The sequence below is a fragment of the Accipiter gentilis genome, chromosome 2 (assembly GCF_929443795.1).
Source record: "Accipiter gentilis chromosome 2, bAccGen1.1, whole genome shotgun sequence".
In the NCBI taxonomy this organism is placed as follows: domain Eukaryota; kingdom Metazoa; phylum Chordata; class Aves; order Accipitriformes; family Accipitridae; genus Astur; species Astur gentilis.
This window is the reverse complement of record NC_064881.1, coordinates 16,876,527-16,893,555: the sequence shown is the minus strand read 5'-3', so window position 1 is coordinate 16,893,555 and position 17,029 is coordinate 16,876,527. Positions and strand designations below refer to the sequence as shown.

Sequence of the window (17,029 nt, the reverse complement as noted above, 5' to 3'; positions counted from 1 at the left end):
TTCCCTCTGTGCCTACAGGGAGAAACATTTTCAGTCTGACTAACTGCTGGGAAGACGGACGCTAACGCATGAACGTCAATGGTATTTATTTTTATGGACAGTGTGCCAAATGCTAACTTTATTTTAAGGCCTTGAGTTTGCTGACATCTAGAGGACATGGAAACCACCGACTATTCTGTTCAATTACACATTCAAAGAGAGGACTAGAGCGTGCAGGCTGCGAAAGACAGGAGATGGCAGGGCAGTGTTCAAGGGGTTAAGTAAATCTTAAACTTAATGTTATTTGAGTATGTGCTGACTTGTGTAGGACAATGTAGAACTAAAGAGGAGGAACTGGTATCTTTGAAACATCTACTGCACAGTAATGACAGCATCAATATAAAATGAAAGATTACCAATATTTCTTACAGAATAGCTTGCTTCCCCTTCTTCAATGAATGCTCAGGACTTACTTAAAAGTAGTAATAAAAACATGTCCAGATAGAAGGTTCCTCCACATGATTTCTTTTCCACATAAGCTGAGCTAAATTTGTTCTCTGTGTAACATCAATGATGTTACACCAGAACTATGTTAGGTCTAAGCATCATACTGAGAGATGAGTAAGAGCACAACATAGCTAGAGGAAAAAGATTTTCTGTGATCCTCATGCAGTTCACTGCAACATTGAAAGGGGGTTAAGTGAACAGGAAACCAACCAGCTCATTTGAGGAGCTCAGATATTTGGGTAGTAAGACTGGCAGTACTGTAGTAGATAATGCCTGGGAGAAATTGATAAACAATGTATGACAAGTCTTGTACAAAGTCTTATGCTATTGTGATTATGCCATGCAGTCTGAGTTTATCCTGGGTTTTGCTGTAGAAGAGTAACTGGGACATAAATCTAGTATCTTCAGATATTAAAGTAAAAGGGAAAGGGAGGAGGGGAAAAAAATTATGGTAAATGTGAAGGGCAGTTTTAAAATATTGCTGTAGTTCGAGTACTTTCTTTTTGCTCAACTTAAAGCATACCTCAGTCTTTGATTGCACTTTGAAAATTTCTGGCTACATGCACACCTATTTCAACTGTTTAAGAATCCAACCAGGGAGGTATTAAGCTTTTTCAGGCTGTACCCAAATTCACAGCTGTACATACACACAAAATAACTATTTAGTAACCTGCTTCATGTCAAAAAATACCTTCTTAGTCATTGCATTTGGCAACATGACAGATTTGAATCAGCTACTGTAGTCAGTTGGACTCTGGACTGGAATCAGAAGTAAACACCCCAGGTGGGAATTAACAAATTCAACTCCACGTGACATGTTTTCGGCAGAGTCCCTTTACAGCAAGGCAGACAATAACGTAGTTTAAATTTCTACTGAGAAAATTAACAGAGCTTTTAGAAACAGAATTTATGGCAGCAGTTCATACCGCAAACCCTAAAGGAACTGCTTTTCAACCACTTGTTTTAAAATCAAGGAGCCAGAATTCAAATTCTCTGATATGCTGTGCTGGCCAGTTATCCAGAAACATTTTCTTAGTCTACTTTGAGTTGTGTGTTATTGCTGTAGGAACACAGACATTTTGTACCTTAGTATGTGATTCCAGCCAGGTTTGTGTTCTGGTTTTGACCGTAGGTAGGACTGCATACTTCAGAGGAAGGCTGAACAACCTCATAGACAACATTTATAAAATAAACAGAATTTTCCCCCAGTGTAGTTTTTCTGACCATGTTGTTTTACATTCTCTTTAAAATATTGTGATATTTTCATTGTCTATATAAAAGTCCCACTCTTTCTTGAAACCCACAATGCTTTCCGATTACTTATACAAGGAAGTCATACATGTGACTGGATTGCTGTGACTTGCATACAGAAGGCTGACCATACAAGGGACTGAACACAAATTTTCCCAATACCAGAAAAGTTGCCCTAACCACTTTCTCTCTACTCTTTATAGTGCTGTGCATGTGAATGTGATTGCTTATTAGTGAGCATAGGTATTAGCAGCAGTTTAGCCACAACACAAAGTCTACTGCAGACAAAAAACCCTGACATTAGATATAAATAAATTAGCCCATCACAGAACCATGCTGTCACAGCTAGACTGCTAACAGCTCCAAGATTACATCACTGAAAGCTAGTTTATTACACTCAGCCATGCTGAGGGTGCAATGAAGAGGTATCCTTTCTCTAGGACGCCTTCTGGTGATGGGCTGCACAGATAACAAAGCAGTGTATGAAAAGGTAACCTTTAAATGAGCTGTCAGCTTGCAGCATTTGCTTTTATCCTGCTAAGAAGCAGAAAAGGCCACTTTGTTCATTAACCCACTTCTCAGGCATCACAGATGTGTCCACAGAATAGCTACTCCACGCTTTCCCTTGACATCGTCCACTGAGAAATTCCAACACCTATAAACAAACTTAGGCCTACATTAGAAAGACCAAAACCTACAGCTGTGTGCCATGGAAAAAAGAGCAGGAGTGATTCAGAACATCACTCTGTCCTAATTCATTGCCACAGCAGGGAACTTGTCAGTTCAGAACTGTCCAGTTTTCTAGCCAAGAAGCAGATTTCTCCAGCTTGCTTCTCTAACTACATCATCTGGTATAAAAATTTAGCATTATTCTACCTAAGTTTGCATTATGTATAACTCAGTCAGACTCTAGAATCTTTTTTTTTAAAACTTAACCCTCCCCCACAACAACCAACTACAATTGCTTGCACACATTTTTTTTCCCTCCCAAAAAGACATTTTGGAAACAATTCCATTTGTATGAGTAAGTTGTACCCATAGACATTCCTACCTAGTATCTCTGCAGCTTCCAAGTGCCGCTCAGGATGTATCTGTGCTGTGAAAGCAAACACTGCTGGGGATGTCAGAACCACAGAAAGGCCATGTGGCTGGGGAAAAAAAAAAGAAAAAAGAATAAAATCACATCAACAGGACATGTACTTCCAACTTCAATGTGCTTTAATGCTCATTAATGTGAGATAACAGAGAATTGAAATGTATAATACAAAAACAAAGATAAACCAAGTTTTACCACTAAAGAGTGATCCACATTATAATCCTTTGGTTTATAAGTTTTCACCAAACCAGAAATAGGGTAAGACATTCCATGGCTGGAACAGAGTAGAGAGAAAGCGGTTAGGGCAGCTCTCCTGGTATTTGGAAAATTTGTGTTCAGTCCCTTGTGCAGTCAGTCTTCTGAATGCAAGTCTCTTAGGTACAGATACTCCAAAGGTATTTAGGTATGGGTATGGTATGGATATTAGGTACAGACAACCCTCACCCCTCTGCACCTTAGGGATCTAGCTGTAAAAAACAGTACTTCCTTACTTTGTGAGTGTGAAGTTATATTACTCCACTGAATAGACTGAAAGATGCTCAGTTACTGAAGTAATAGAGATATACCAAAAATAGCATAATCTGCATCCCTAACTAATCACACTGCCTGAGAAAAATAAACATTATTTTTACAGCATAATTAAAGAGTGGATTTGCTCAAACAACAGGAATGAAAGGAAGTTCTCCAAAGAGAATGATGGCTAAGAACTTATCCACACAAATCAGGCTTAGACTTTGCTTCTCTGAGATTTTCACCCATATGAAACTACATTGCCTTGCAATATTAATCACAGCTCATTTCAGCCTGCTGAATGCCTACCCCACAGACAAACTTACAGACAATTGCATCAGTTCAGGAATAGCACAAGATTACCTCATTGCTGTCTCACTGCAGAACAGCTGGCATGAAATCCAACATTTTAAATGCCATTGATGTTGTTTTTTTTTTTTTTTTCAAACTGTAGTTTTTACTATTAAAGAAGGTAAAGCAGGTCATGATTTGTATTTTTCACATGACTGGATTTGAGTATCACAAGCCAGAATACACAATCCTCATACATATAAATGCCAAGACCCCATCAATTTCTCACAACACACGGCTCCCCCTGCATCACAGGCCAGGCTACAATGTCTTACTATATATTCAGCAACAAAGGCAGTGATGTCTTTGACAACCTGAAACAAAGACTGGCTAGAAGCTGACCTCAGATGAGGTTAATATGTTCCTGTACTCACCAGAGATGGACACCAGCATTGCCAAAGCCAATACCAGCAAAAGCACTTGCTAGGTGCATGTTGGCTCTTGCTTCACAGTCTTCAGGGTTTCTGATGGCTCTGTGCACCATGGAGACAACAGTATCAGTGACTTCACAAGTGGATTGGTAATTCAGGATAGAAAAGGGAGAGAGGGCTTCTTTATGGACAGATATATAAAAACCTCTAAGATGAGCTGAGATAAAAATGCTAGAAATAGGATCAATTCACACTTCAGTCAGAGAGTAATCCTGCTTCTGGATCGGCAAGTAGACCAAACCAGTTGAGTGAAGGGCAAGTTTCCTTTCACTTTTCTAAAACCTGAATAAACAGAGTGAATTTGGCCATATTCACCTCAGTGGTGGTTTAAACAATTCTACTTAGGAGCTTTGGCAATCCTATGTATGGCTCCAAGATCACTCCAGCTTTCTCACCATCTCATTAGTGGTCTGGATTCCATCATCTGTGTGGGAAGAGGACAGGGTTCCTTGCCTTCCTATCCATCAGACTGCTTGTGTAGTTTGACAACATGGAGAAAAAGTCTCATGAACAGATTCCACAGGAACAATAAACAACTACTTTGACTAGCTAGGTACTGTAAAGAGTCTTTTACAAAAACCCCCACATTGATCTTTAATAGAAGTGCACATGGTATACAAAAGCTATATACAGGCTAAAACTTTATTGGTAGGGATCAAAATGCACTCCTAGTTAAGTCAAAACTTAATCTAAATTGAAGCTGTTATAAGTATGAACTAGTTTTCAGTAAATGCATAATTTTGCACATTCATAAGTGCATGTGGTTACCTTCTTGATGGATGTATAAGTATCTTAATTTACACTCAAGGTCATAGAAATTACACCGGCAGTATTTTGTTCATATTGTTACGTATTTCCCTTATACTGTCACAGAAAGAGGATTCTTGAAAAAATATGTGAATGCTGCTCCCATAATATTAACTGAGCAGCTTGAAATACCTTTTACTGAGGACTTATTTTATAAGATTCACAGAGGCACTAAAAAGCTACCTCCTCAAGACAACCTAGTAACCCTAATTTTACTTTCAATTTTATTTGAAAAATTTTTTGCTTTATTTAAGAGAAATCCAGGGTAGAAAATGAAGGTTTAATGTAGTAGTTTCCCTTATTTTATTTCCCTAAAATTCAAATTCTTCTAAGCATCCCTTTTTGGGCACTGAAGACTGAACATACTGTGAGGGAGGTGCCTGTTAAACCCATTACCTTTTCAAATATTTAGCCACAATGCGCAGAGCATGAACAGCCCAGACATCACTGATGGGATTGCTGCCTTGGTAAGCTGGTCGGTTGATTGGATTTGAAGGGCAGGGACTGCGCATGTTGTAAGGAAGAGCCGTGTACGATTCTAGAGCATGGCTAAAAGAAAGATTTAAAAATGCATTATTTAAGTGGGAGAGCTCCATTTTACTGCCCTGCTGTCCCTTGAATGCAGGTTCTTCTTATTTACTTCCGGTGTTTAACAGTTGCCAAAAATAGAAACACAATCTCATACACAACTGGGAGAATGGTGGGCGGGCACCTCCAGAGCCCTTCACTTTCCAACAAACACATAGAAGGCAATCCAAACACATCCACAATCTATCAGCTCACACCTTGCTTAAAGTTAGATTGGATGAACTGCCATCCTAGGGTGTAATGGTTTTCACTGAAGAGCACTGTACATCTGCAATGGGTGCACTTCCTTTCTGTAGGACAGGAACAGTAAGAGGCTTTAGCACTGGAAGCATTGTAAGCTACCTTTCTTTTAGAAGTATTGACCTTTAAAAAATGAGGAGTATATTTAAGCTAAGCAGAACTGCCAACAGTTGCATCTCCCAGATACTCGTGAATCTGACAACATAAAGAAAGGGGCACCACCTACATTGCAACATTTAGATGTACAAAACTACAGACAAACCATTTCCATTTATGAAAAAATGCCTCAATTCCATTACAGACATGGCAGTTCAAGACACTTCACCAAGCTTGAGAAATCACAGTTTCATTATACATCTATTACTTCAATATACACAGCACCCAAAAGCAAAGTAAGCTCTGGCCCTCCAAATAGAAACTTCCATGCGTTTTGTGCAGTTAAAAGCTGTGGGTTTAAGATGAAGAAAATTTTGTGCCAAGTGAAAAGCAAATTATGAGAGAGGTTCTGAGGATGGTCGTAATTGGGCTGAGACCTGCCAGCATCCCACAAGCCTTCACAAATTTTTGTTGACACATCATGGCTTTTATTAGAAAATCCTTGTTCTCTATTCCCTGCCATGTCAGTGAGACATGCTAAATGCTGTCACAATTGTGATTAATCATCTATATGATTTCTTAAAAAAGGACACCTGGACTGTCTTCCCTGACAACAACCATCCTGGAAGTAAATGGTTTCTCCAGTGCACTGCAAAAACATTACAATTTCTGCAAACGAGTGATTTGTTTCCATACATTCTCAGGGAGGTAGTGAAATTAAGTAAGAGGAAAGTATAACAGAGACCACCTTAACAACAGGAAAGGAAGAAAAAAGATCATCCTTTCCTGCTCCTAAAATACATTTTTTCTGCAGTCATCATAGTAAGGACACAAAATTGTAATAAATTCAAGCAGCAACCTACACAGAAAACTCACCAAAGCACATCAAAGCCACTGTTGGCCACTATTCGCTCAGGCATAGACAGTGTGTGTAAAGGATCAATGATGCCTAATGTTGGCTTAATGGCTCTTGAAGCAATACCTGCAATATGTAAATGAGGAAAATGAGTTAAAGATTTTTTGCAACAAAATAGGACAAGACAAGCTTAATGTTCAAAACATAACAATAATGAGGGGAAATGATTCGAAACTATGAAGATAAAAGCAGAGAGAGAAAGAAGAGTAAGAAGTATCTATGAATGCAAGTCTTATTGATGACGAAGTCCCTGTAAGAGAGTTACATGATTTGAGACTTTTGCCTGAAGTGCATCATACCAGACAATGTTCTCTCTCCACCTGTAAGCCTCCCTGAGCAGCCTATACTTTTGAAATTTCTGTGCTGAATGGCATCTGCAACAGTATTCTTAGATTTGTACCTTTTGTGAACAATCGAAGGGCAAGACTGATTTGTGTCTACAATCAATTGCTATTGCTAATTGCTGCTTCAGCATCTGTAATAACCATGCCTTCAAATTTTGGTTAAGGGGACACAGATGTAGCTTTGAGAGAGACAGACAGACAAACAGACAGACAGACAGACACAGACTGATTGACTACGTAGAGACTAGAAAACTCTTGAGCTATGGTCAGAACCCCTTAGCACACCTTTTGGGTCCCAAGTACTGTAGACTGTGTAGCGTATCAAATCCACATTATTTAGAAGTAAAACCTCAAAACAGCTATGAAGCTTAAGATGACATTTTAGCCTTAATCTTTATTTGCCAGGGATGAAAAGGCCAAAGGAAGACAGTGCCCCTCACTTGCACAGCATCTCAGGCCTGAGGTTTCAAAAGTCAGGAAAAGGAACATATGGTTGCAATTACACAACAAAGAAACAGAAGTCTTAAAAGCAGAAAGAAAAATCCAACGGAAATAAGGAACAGTTGGTTGACCCTGAATGCAAGTAGAAATTTCCTTTGCAATTAACATTTTCTGCCATTTAAGGACTTGAAAGATTTTAGTTTCCTGTTTTGTCTTCAAACTATAATCCACTGTATTACATAGGTATTTCATTATGTTAATATGCCATAAATTTAATTTAAGGAGGAAACCTTTAAGCTCTTCAAATTCGCCTGTGGCAGTTGAATCAAACAAAATGACACCTGAAATGACATGCAGTATCCCCTTCTTTCAAGGCAGGGAAATAATGAAGATATTGGAAAAGCAATTGTCTTGAATAGCAGACAAAAAAAACCAAACCACCTCACCAGTTTTTACTTTTAGTTCTTTGAAGTCAAAAATGGCAACACCAGTGGTTTCACTTCCAGTTCCAGCTGTCGTAGGAACTTAAAAGGAAGAATGGGGATAACAACAAATAGTAAGTAATGCATAATATTGCAAACTAACTAAATAAAAACATAATAGTAATGCCACCAAAAATAGAAGATCCAGGAAATCTCAGAGGTATCCCTAATCCGGAGCCAACAGGTCAAAGAGAAACTGCCACTTTGATCTCTTTTCTCAGTAAAAGGAGTCAAACTCAGCTAAACGAGACTAACTAACGACAAAAACTGTGATTTTACTTCCACTGAAGTAAACAGCAAAATTGCTGCTGACTACATACTAGAGGACAAGTAAGCCCACAGGAAAGTGAATGAGTTGTGGTAAACTGATTTCAGTAGAAATATCATACAGAGTGTAGAACGAGTCCCCTTCTCCTAGCTCTCACTCTCCACCCCCTCCTGCTTTACCTGCAATGAGTGGCTTGAGGGGCACAGTGACAGGCTTCCCTTTCCCAATAGGAGCATTGACGTAATCCAGGAAGTCTGATGTAGGGCTGGACGCATACAGGTTGGCAGCTTTACAAGTGTCTATTACAGACCCACCTCCAACAGCAACATAGGCATCAAACTCTCCCTTTTTAGCAAATTTAATGGCATCCAGGAAACTTGGAAAACAAGAAAAGCTTTCCAATTAGGAGAAAAGCAGCACATAGAGAAAATAACCATTAAGACCAGCGTACAGGTCACAAGGAGGTGTTTAAACAGCTGTATGGCATGCTGCAAGAGCCTAGGCACTAGCTGGAGAAGCACACTGTCAGAAGTAGTACCTTTGGTCTGTTGGTTCCACCCGGACGTTATCATACATCTGAAAGTTTATACTATATTTTGCCAGGGAATTCAATACTGCATTTACAGGAGGGAGTTGGGAGAGGTTTTTATCTGTCATCAAACAAACTCTTCTAGCACCAAGATTCTGCAGGTCCTACGATAACAATGAAATTAAAAAACAATCAACTGGTATAAAATCATACACTGAACTACTTAAAAACTAATCCAAATCAACTGAACCATTTAATAATAATAAAAACCCCAACCTCAAAATAGTTGGTTATTGTACAATCTTTGAAACAGTATCAGCTAAAGGAAAAGAGGATTAACCACATACATAGTAGGATGCAGAAAACAGAATAAAGTACAAAGCTGCCAAACATATAGTTGAAGTCTTATGATAGAAGACAACTAATGATAAAAATGTTGAACAAGTGAAAACCATGTGTAACCACTTAAGACTTCAGTAAATTGTAAAATATTTTTTTGAAATATTTTTTTCCTACACAATTCCTGTGACATAAAAAGGCTCTTCCAAAGGTTAGCTCTCCCCTAACTGACTACCAAAGCATGGCATTAAAATCTTGAAAATTTAATACAGAATATCAATTTACTGATGAAAAATCAAATAAGGTGGCAGAAAGAAGAAAAATAATACTGCTTCCTAATCTTTGCTAAATTAATTGTCACAATAGCTACACAATCAATACATGCAATTCTAAATAATCCTAATGCTGTTTAAAGACAGAAGTTCTGTCTAACTTCATTTACTATCTGACTATTAATTTACTTTACAAATTTGCAAATGAAAGAGAGAACTGTTAATGCCATAAATGACAAGAAGAGAGGAAAAAATGATAAATGAAGAAAATGCAATGATAAAGGCAAACTGGAACAATGTACTCGGGTGAATCATCTCACACTGCTGAAACAAAAATTCTACGCTTTCACAGTGCAAACTCAAGAGCTGAACGAATATCCACCTAATTTAATGGAAAGTCTCTGATTCATTTTAATGAACACTAGAAGAGATGAAAGTGATCTTGAGAAAATCCTGGTGAGTCACCAGGACTCAAAACTTCTTGAATTACATCCCCTGTCAGAGAAAAATATTGTTGCATAATCCTGGCAAATCATCAACAATCTAATGACCCACTAAGCTTCATTTCCTGTACTCACTTATACCACAGCAACATTGATGTAACATGCTTCTGTTCTTTACCCAGCAGTATTTTCCGACCTTTTTACACTGGTATACATGGCTACACACACTGCAAAGCAATGGAGATTCAGATGCACCATATATAAGCTTTCCTTTATAAAATGGATTGATAGCACCAGCAGCCCTTTAGAAAATAACTTTTCACCAGTGACAGACTTACACTACAGAGGCTTACCATGCCAATCTCTTTAGTAACTCCTTCTCCATATCGGATGTTCGAAATAGCCATCTACAGAAAAAAGAACGTATTTTTTCTGGAAAAATGGAGAAATGGCATCTAGTTCCAAGCAAAGTGAAATATAGATATTTACTAATGTAAATATTTGTTAAATGCCATATTTGTAAGTATATAAAATACTACTTTTAAATCAGATGTATTTTATTATTAAATCTACCTCAAATGCATAGTCTGTATTTCCCAGGGTAGGCCGTTCAGGGACTGGAATAGAAATGAAACAGTAAAATTAGGGATCAAAAAGTGACTTATATCTGTATCTCCATACTAGAGTTGACAGATTACTTTGCTTTTAAAATCACTAATACTTTGCACAGGTCATCTTGGCTTGTCTGTGTATAGGTTACCCATTTCATCCCTTGTAGTTTGTGAGATTAAGTGATCCAAGTACTTGATTTGATTTATACAATTCAGCAAAACAAGTGTGTTTTCTCCTTCTTTCAAGGATAAATCCTTCTTATAAAAACTAAGTTAGCAGGAAGTTTGCATGAGAATTTGTTTGCAGTCTGCCAAGACTAGAACAGCACATGATAAGTCGAATGGAGTATCTGCAGAGCATACAGGCTGCTACGTACAGGTTGAGAGGTGTTACAAATGTATAGGGGCTACATGATAACCTTCAGAACAACTTTTAAGACAAATTCATGAGACATCCTCCGTGCGTCCGGATAGAGAGCATCTTTTGTACGTGTGAGAGTTACACTAACAGGTGTTTGCACTTCTTCTTACTTCTGCCTAGTCCTAAACTTGCAGGTGAAACTGAATTGCTTGCTTGAAAATTAAGAAATTGCATGCATTGCTAATAATAAACAGAATTTTAATAAGAATCAGTGTGTCACTATCAACTTTATTTAGTAGAAGACAGAAGATATTCATAAATGATTTCAGTCACATCCTCTCTCTGCAATGTCATTCTTGCATGAATTTCTACAGAACTCTCTATTTCTTGCATATCCTGATTTTGCCACACAGTGAGGCAAACTGCATCAACTGAAACAGCCCATTCTTCTCCAAGAAAAGATCAGATGAGGCATTCTGCTCTTCCTGCTGAAGTCATGCCTTCTGTCTGCTACATTAATTGAAAATATGTGATTTGGATTCAGATCCAATGAGTGAGGCCATGATAATGAGTCTTACAGACACTCTGGGGTGCACTGAAGCACTGACCCACGACAGTAACAGATAGATGTATTAAAATCCTTTATGCACTTTCTATTCAAGCCCAGGCCAGCTGCTATCAGGTCTTTCATTGCCATGTCTTGCCAGGCTGTACATGTTTGACCTCTCCTGAGTTTGAGTCTGCTGTACTCCCAGTCATTAATTTGACAGGCTAAGAACATGTCCAAGCCATTTACTCTCTTGCTTTCTGATAGTATAATAGGTGCCCTGCTGTTATATTCTTGAGCCAAACTTAACTTCCAGGAAGAATTTTACCGAGTTCAAAAATTGCACTATTTCTTCAAACAGTCAAGAAACACAATGAACATTTTTCTGCTACAGTTACTGTTACATCAATTCCCACTATTTAGAGACCTACGGGACTGATACTATCTCGCTACATACAGACTCAATTGCTGCCTAAAACTTACAGAGAGGATTCTTAATTAAGACCTCTATTTAACAAGGGCTTAGTTTGAATTGACTGTGTAGGTCATCAAGCAGACAAGCAGAAGAAAGAGATTCTGCTTCTCAGCTGCGCTATTATGGTCTTGCTGTACGATGGCCTTGGGCAAAATATGTATCTGAACATATATTAGCTTTTCCATATGTAAAATGGCAACGGTAATTCTTTAAAAAGTGTCTTAAGTAAAGCATGTGAAACTAAGCCTCTCAGAATTACACATTGCTGAAATTATGGCCCAAGATACACATTTTTATTGGACCTGGACACTGACCAGCACACAGATAGCTATTCCAATAGACTCCCTACAGTCAATGCAAACAGAAATTCCTCCCGGGGTGATTCGGTCACTTGGCGCAGCTCACCTGCTCTTATTAGGCGAGCAACAACCTGGCCTAAGTGAGCTGTGTTCTTGGGACTGGCTGTATAAAAAGCCTATGGAGATTACATTCCCTAAGCCAAAGCAGACCTTTGTGAATAGCTCCTTGTTATTCATACTGCTTCCTGTTTCTTTTCTAATGTAACAGATGCATATTTTTCCCCTTGAAAGCAGATATAAAGTTGAGATGGCTCAGGTGATGACAGCAGTAGTAGCAGCCATAGCAAATTTCTGAGCAGCTTGCCTCATGGCAAGGGGAGGGAGGGAGAGGATGCATTAGTTGTGGCTTACATGGAAACAGTGAATCTCTCTGACAACGACCACTATCGTTGTACAGCTGCAAAACAACAGACTGCTTACCTTATGCTTTAAACTGTTCTCCTTCCTACCTGTCACCTGCACCCTCTGCCCAGGTTACACTGATGTGTACAGCTCTCTGGGGTCATGGTCTCCTACAGATTAATTTGGAGACATGAATTAAGTCTTACCTTGGGAATAGGTGTGGCAATGGCTCGGGCACCGACATCTAATGAAAAGGTAAAAAAAAAAAAAAAAAAAAAAAAGACGAAAAAAAGAGCGTTGTTAAAAGGAAAAGCTAAAGCAGAAAACCGAATCTGTCCTTGCCCCAAAGTCTCCTGTCGGCACCCGTTCACCGCGCCCTACCCCCCAGAGGCCTGGTAGCGGAGCCTGGGTGTGGAGGAGGCCCGGCCCACCCCCGGGGCCCAGGGGAGCGGCAGGCCGGGAGCGGGGGGGGGGGGTCCCACCTACGGCAGAACACGGGTGGGTGCCGGTAGCCAGCCCTCAGCCGGCTGGCTGCCCCTACGAGGCGGGGTGTGTGTGTGTGTGTGTCAGCGCTAGGGAGGGGGCATTAGGAGACCCCCGGGAGGGAGCGGCCGCTGCTTTTCACGTTCAAAACGCGTCGGCGACCGCCCGGCCTCGCCGCCCGCCCCGCTGCCGGCACCTGCCGATGAAAGGAGGAAAACCAGCGGCCTCACGGGCGGCCCTGCCGGGCTCCGGGACGGCCGCAGGCGAGGAGGCCGGCCCCCGCCGCCCTCCCCGCGACGAGGCAGCGGCAGCGGCTGCCCTCAGCCGCCCCAGCCCAGCCCAGCCCGGCCCGGCCCGGCCCGGCCGCACTCACGCGGCCCGCTGCAGCTGCCGCAGGAGGCCGGCTGCCCGCTCCCGCCCGGCCGCCATCGCCCCGGCTCTGGGGAGGTCGGCCGGGCCGGGGGCCGAGCCAGCGGCAGCGCCTCCTCCCAGGGCAGGCCGCCGGGGTCAGCGCGGGCTCCCACCCGCTTCCCGACGCCCCTGTCGGTCACGCAGTTGACCAAAAGCGAGGACTTTGCACTGCTGAAGTAAGAGCTATCGCCGCGCCGCTGCTCATGGCCTGCCAGGGCCCCGCCGGGGGCTGTGAAATCGCCGGCCTCCGGGAAGAGCCGGAGAGCGGCAGCACCCCCGGGGCGCCCGCGCCTCCGCTCGAGTTGCCTCACGGCTGGTGGAAATGCACAGACTGCCCAGGATTTTAGTGGGGAAAGTTCACCGGTAACGTTGTCAGCAGCGTAAAGTACTTACGGGGGTGTGTGGGTGTGTGTGTGCACCTGGGGAAGAAAAGCTGCGCTCTCTGGTTGAGCAGGTGCAAGACATGCCCTGTGGAAACCGCAGGAAGATCTGCGGTCTGGAACGTATCTCAGAGCAACTTTTTCTCCACGTTCCCAAGTGCTTTTTGCCCCTGCTTGGCCTAGCTACTTACACTGACAGCTTGGTATCAATGGGTTGTGCCCATGAGATCATTCCTGGCCACCGGCAATTCCAAAGCAGCCGGCAGCAGTGCAGACTGCTCAGCCCAGTGGCGAGAAACATTTGAGAGGCAAAGAACACATCTGATACAAAGCCTGTTGCTTAAGCACTATAGTCAGTCCATCAATACCACCCAAATCCTTTCAGCTCCAAGGCTTACGTACCCCTTCTGCCCCCAGCAGCCGCCTTACAGACAAAGGTTTTGCTTTTTGATCGTGCTCAAGCTGCCATCCTACCAAACTGCTACAGAATGAGACAACAGAACTGCTGCAGAGTCACCTAGCTTTTTCAAAAACTCATTTGCAGCAAAACATTATGTTATCATTAATCACTCACAAGTCTACTACTTGAAAGTTTGAGAACTTAATTTGCTTGAGATTGCTGGAACTTGTTTTACTCCCGCTCTTACCAGGGAACAGCATCCTTCCTGTAGCTAAGCCACACACTGGGACAGCAAATTATTTTTTTTTTTTAATTTATTTCAAGTGTACAGGAGACACTAGAAAGTTCAAAAGAATAATAAGCATAAGTCTAAGATAATTTCCATTATCTACTCTCAAACTGCTTGGTAAAGAAAAACACTGTGAAACTATTCCTATGAAATGATGGATTAACATTAATACAGGGAGAAATTTAGGTTTTAACCTGCTGTTCCATACAAACATTTTTTTTGTCAAATTCAATGGCTGATCACCAGCTTTGACTTCTTTTTTTAATCAACAGACCCCTCTAGTAAATCTGTACTGTTTCTTAGGTCTCGCAAAAAAATCTTACGGTTGTTTTCATGTTCCTTTTGTAACCGAGCCGGAGTACTACAGAGCTGAGCAGAAGTTGACTTACAGCACAAGAGCTCCACCGTCAGGCCATTTGCCCAGACCAGACAGCAGCAGCCTCGTCCTTTGTATTTGAGCAGGCCCGTTTACTCGATCAAAATACAGGTCACGGCTGCGGTCCATGCCCCCCCGCCCGATCCCAGCTACCTAAGCAAGGGACAGCTTTGCTCAGCTTCAGTCCTGCCTGGATATGCTGCAGCCACGGCCAGCTGTAAAGTGACATTACCTGGCTGTCCCTGTAAAAGCCCCAGCCCAGGGGGAACCGGGGCTCCTGACCCCCTGCCATTCAGCACCAGTTTCCCTTGGATGGAGAAGACAGCCCTCCTTGACTGCCAGCTAAGAGCCAAACGCAGGACATTTTAGAAAGGCCAGAACGTATTTATTGACAAATAGGTGTGGGAATAGAGCACCGGGCAGGAGGCCGGCAGTGACAGTCCCTTCCTGCGTCTTGGCGAGCATCCCCAGCCCCGTGCTACACGAAGCCCCTCTGTCCCTCACGCCTTCTTTCTCTTGCCGCCACCACCGCCGGTGCCACTGCCTACAGGCCGCTGCTGCTGCTGTTGCCGCCGGGCTCCGCTCTTCTTGGCGCTGCGGCCAGCTCGCTGCTGCCGGCGGCCACGCTTCCCCCGCTGCGACTGCTTCTTGCCCTTGGCGGCGGCGGCCTCGGCTTCCTCCTGGCGCAGCTGCTTGTTGACGGCCCGGGTGATGTCGAGGACCGGCCTCTTGCTGCCCATGTCCCGCAGCAGCTCCAGCTGCCGGCTGCGCTCGGCCGCCAGGTTGCCCAGCAGCGGGTCGAAGCGGCGCTTCCTGCCGCCGCTGCGGGACGGCGGCTCGGCCGGCTCCTTGGGCAGCCGGGGCTGGAAGCGGCCGAGCGAGGCGGTGGAGACGCGGGCGACGCGGGCGACGTGGCCCAGCTCCTCCCGGCTCTGGTGGCCGGTGGGGTGGAGGGGCGCGGCGGGGGCGGCGGTGCCGGCCCGGTGGGCGCGGGCCAGGTTGCGCAGGCGGTTGAGCTCGTTGCGCGCCACCCGCTCCCGCTTCTCCCGCCGCAGCCGGGCGAACTGGTCCTCCTGCGGGTCGGCGCCCTCCGGCACCTCCGCCAGCCAGGCGCGGGCCGGGTCGCCGCCCGCCCGCCGGTAGCCCCAGCGCCGCCGCCACTCCTTGGCCTGCTCGTCCCACACCAACGAGGTCCGCTTGCGGCGGCGGATGCCCTTCAGCCGCGCGAACTGCTCCCAGCGCGTCGGCGGCCGCGGCCGCGGCGGCGGCTTCTCCCGCGGCAGGCGGAAGGCCGGCTCGGGCAGCCGCGCCACCAGCGGCCCCCCCCGCCCCGCCGGCGCGCTCGGCCGGCAGCTCCCAGAGCCGGGCCACCAGCAGCTGCGCGTTGTCGCGGGCCAGCGCCCGCAGCAGCGCCTCCCGCCGCGGGCCGGCCCCGCGGAGCCCCGCCGCCGGCGGGGGGTTGCGGTCCACGGCCAGCAGGTTGCCCAGGTCGAACTCCAGGTCCAGCTCCTTCTCCACCGTGACGCTCCGCCGCTTCTCCGCCTCCTGCTCCTCGGCGGCCGCCAGCACCTCCTCCACCCGCACGGCCGCCATGGCGGCGGCAGACGGGCCGGGCCGCGGCGCGCCGCGCCGCTCCCACACGTGCCGGCAGCTCCCGCCGGTCGCCCCCGGAAGCGCAGCAAAGCACTTCCGCCCCAGCGCGCCGGAAGAGCGGCGCCCGGGAGGCCCCGGGGCGGGCTCGGCGCACTGCCTGCCGGGAGCTGTAGTCCTGTCTGCCGCCGGCCCGCGGGGCAGCCGGAGGGCGCTGGGGGCCGCAGCCCCCGCCCCAGGGAGGGCCCTGACTCCCGACAGACCCTCCCCGGGCCTTCTGCCGGCTGCTGGAGCGCCACCGCCCGTTAATGCCTCTCGGCTCCTGTCAGGGGCCGCCTGCGGCCGTGACCTACGGGCAGGCGCCTCCGATGATGCCGATGACACCCCCAGCGACCCCCCGGCGGGGGCCGCCCCGAACGAGCGGTGCTGAGGCGGGAAGCGTGTGGGAAGAGAGTCGCTGCTGTAGGGCAGTGCCTCCAGGTGCCCGCCGCAGGACCGAACCTGAAGTAGTGTAC

At 45.0% G+C, this 17,029-nt stretch overlaps 2 protein-coding genes across 6 annotated transcripts in view; both read right to left on the bottom strand.

Moving 5' to 3' along the window:
• The window catches only part of ADHFE1 (alcohol dehydrogenase iron containing 1), a 31,375-nt gene extending 17,701 nt beyond the window's left edge, over positions 1 to 13,674 (bottom strand). For 3 of the 5 annotated variants that reach the window (XR_007508742.1, XR_007508741.1, XM_049822357.1), the window contains exons 1-12: positions 13,442 to 13,672; positions 12,792 to 12,829; positions 10,464 to 10,507; positions 10,244 to 10,297; positions 8,846 to 9,000; positions 8,487 to 8,683; positions 8,004 to 8,081; positions 6,733 to 6,838; positions 5,329 to 5,481; positions 4,069 to 4,167; positions 3,029 to 3,107; positions 2,789 to 2,885 (exon numbers count right to left, since the gene is read on the bottom strand). Coding sequence is in view for 2 of the 5 variants with exons in the window: in XM_049822357.1 (XP_049678314.1) it covers positions 2,789 to 2,885; positions 3,029 to 3,107; positions 4,069 to 4,167; positions 5,329 to 5,481; positions 6,733 to 6,838; positions 8,004 to 8,081; positions 8,487 to 8,683; positions 8,846 to 9,000; positions 10,244 to 10,297; positions 10,464 to 10,507; positions 12,792 to 12,829; positions 13,442 to 13,497 (1,156 nt within the window). In the remaining 3 variants the exon portion in view is untranslated. Of the gene's footprint in view, positions 1 to 2,788; positions 2,886 to 3,028; positions 3,108 to 4,068; positions 4,168 to 5,328; positions 5,482 to 6,732; positions 6,839 to 8,003; positions 8,082 to 8,486; positions 8,684 to 8,845; positions 9,001 to 10,243; positions 10,298 to 10,463; positions 10,508 to 12,791; positions 13,018 to 13,441 lie in introns of those variants that run through there. The other 2 variants (XR_007508743.1, XM_049822378.1) reach the window with 2 other exon arrangements.
• Positions 13,675 to 15,050: 1,376 nt separating this feature from the next.
• Positions 15,051 to 16,598, bottom strand: RRS1 (ribosome biogenesis regulator 1 homolog). Its single transcript, XM_049822551.1, is given in 2 exon segments — positions 15,051 to 16,249; positions 16,251 to 16,598. Coding segments are annotated over 2 exon segments (1,092 nt in total). The 5' UTR covers positions 16,518 to 16,598; the 3' UTR covers positions 15,051 to 15,424.
• Positions 16,599 to 17,029: the final 431 nt, after the last annotated feature.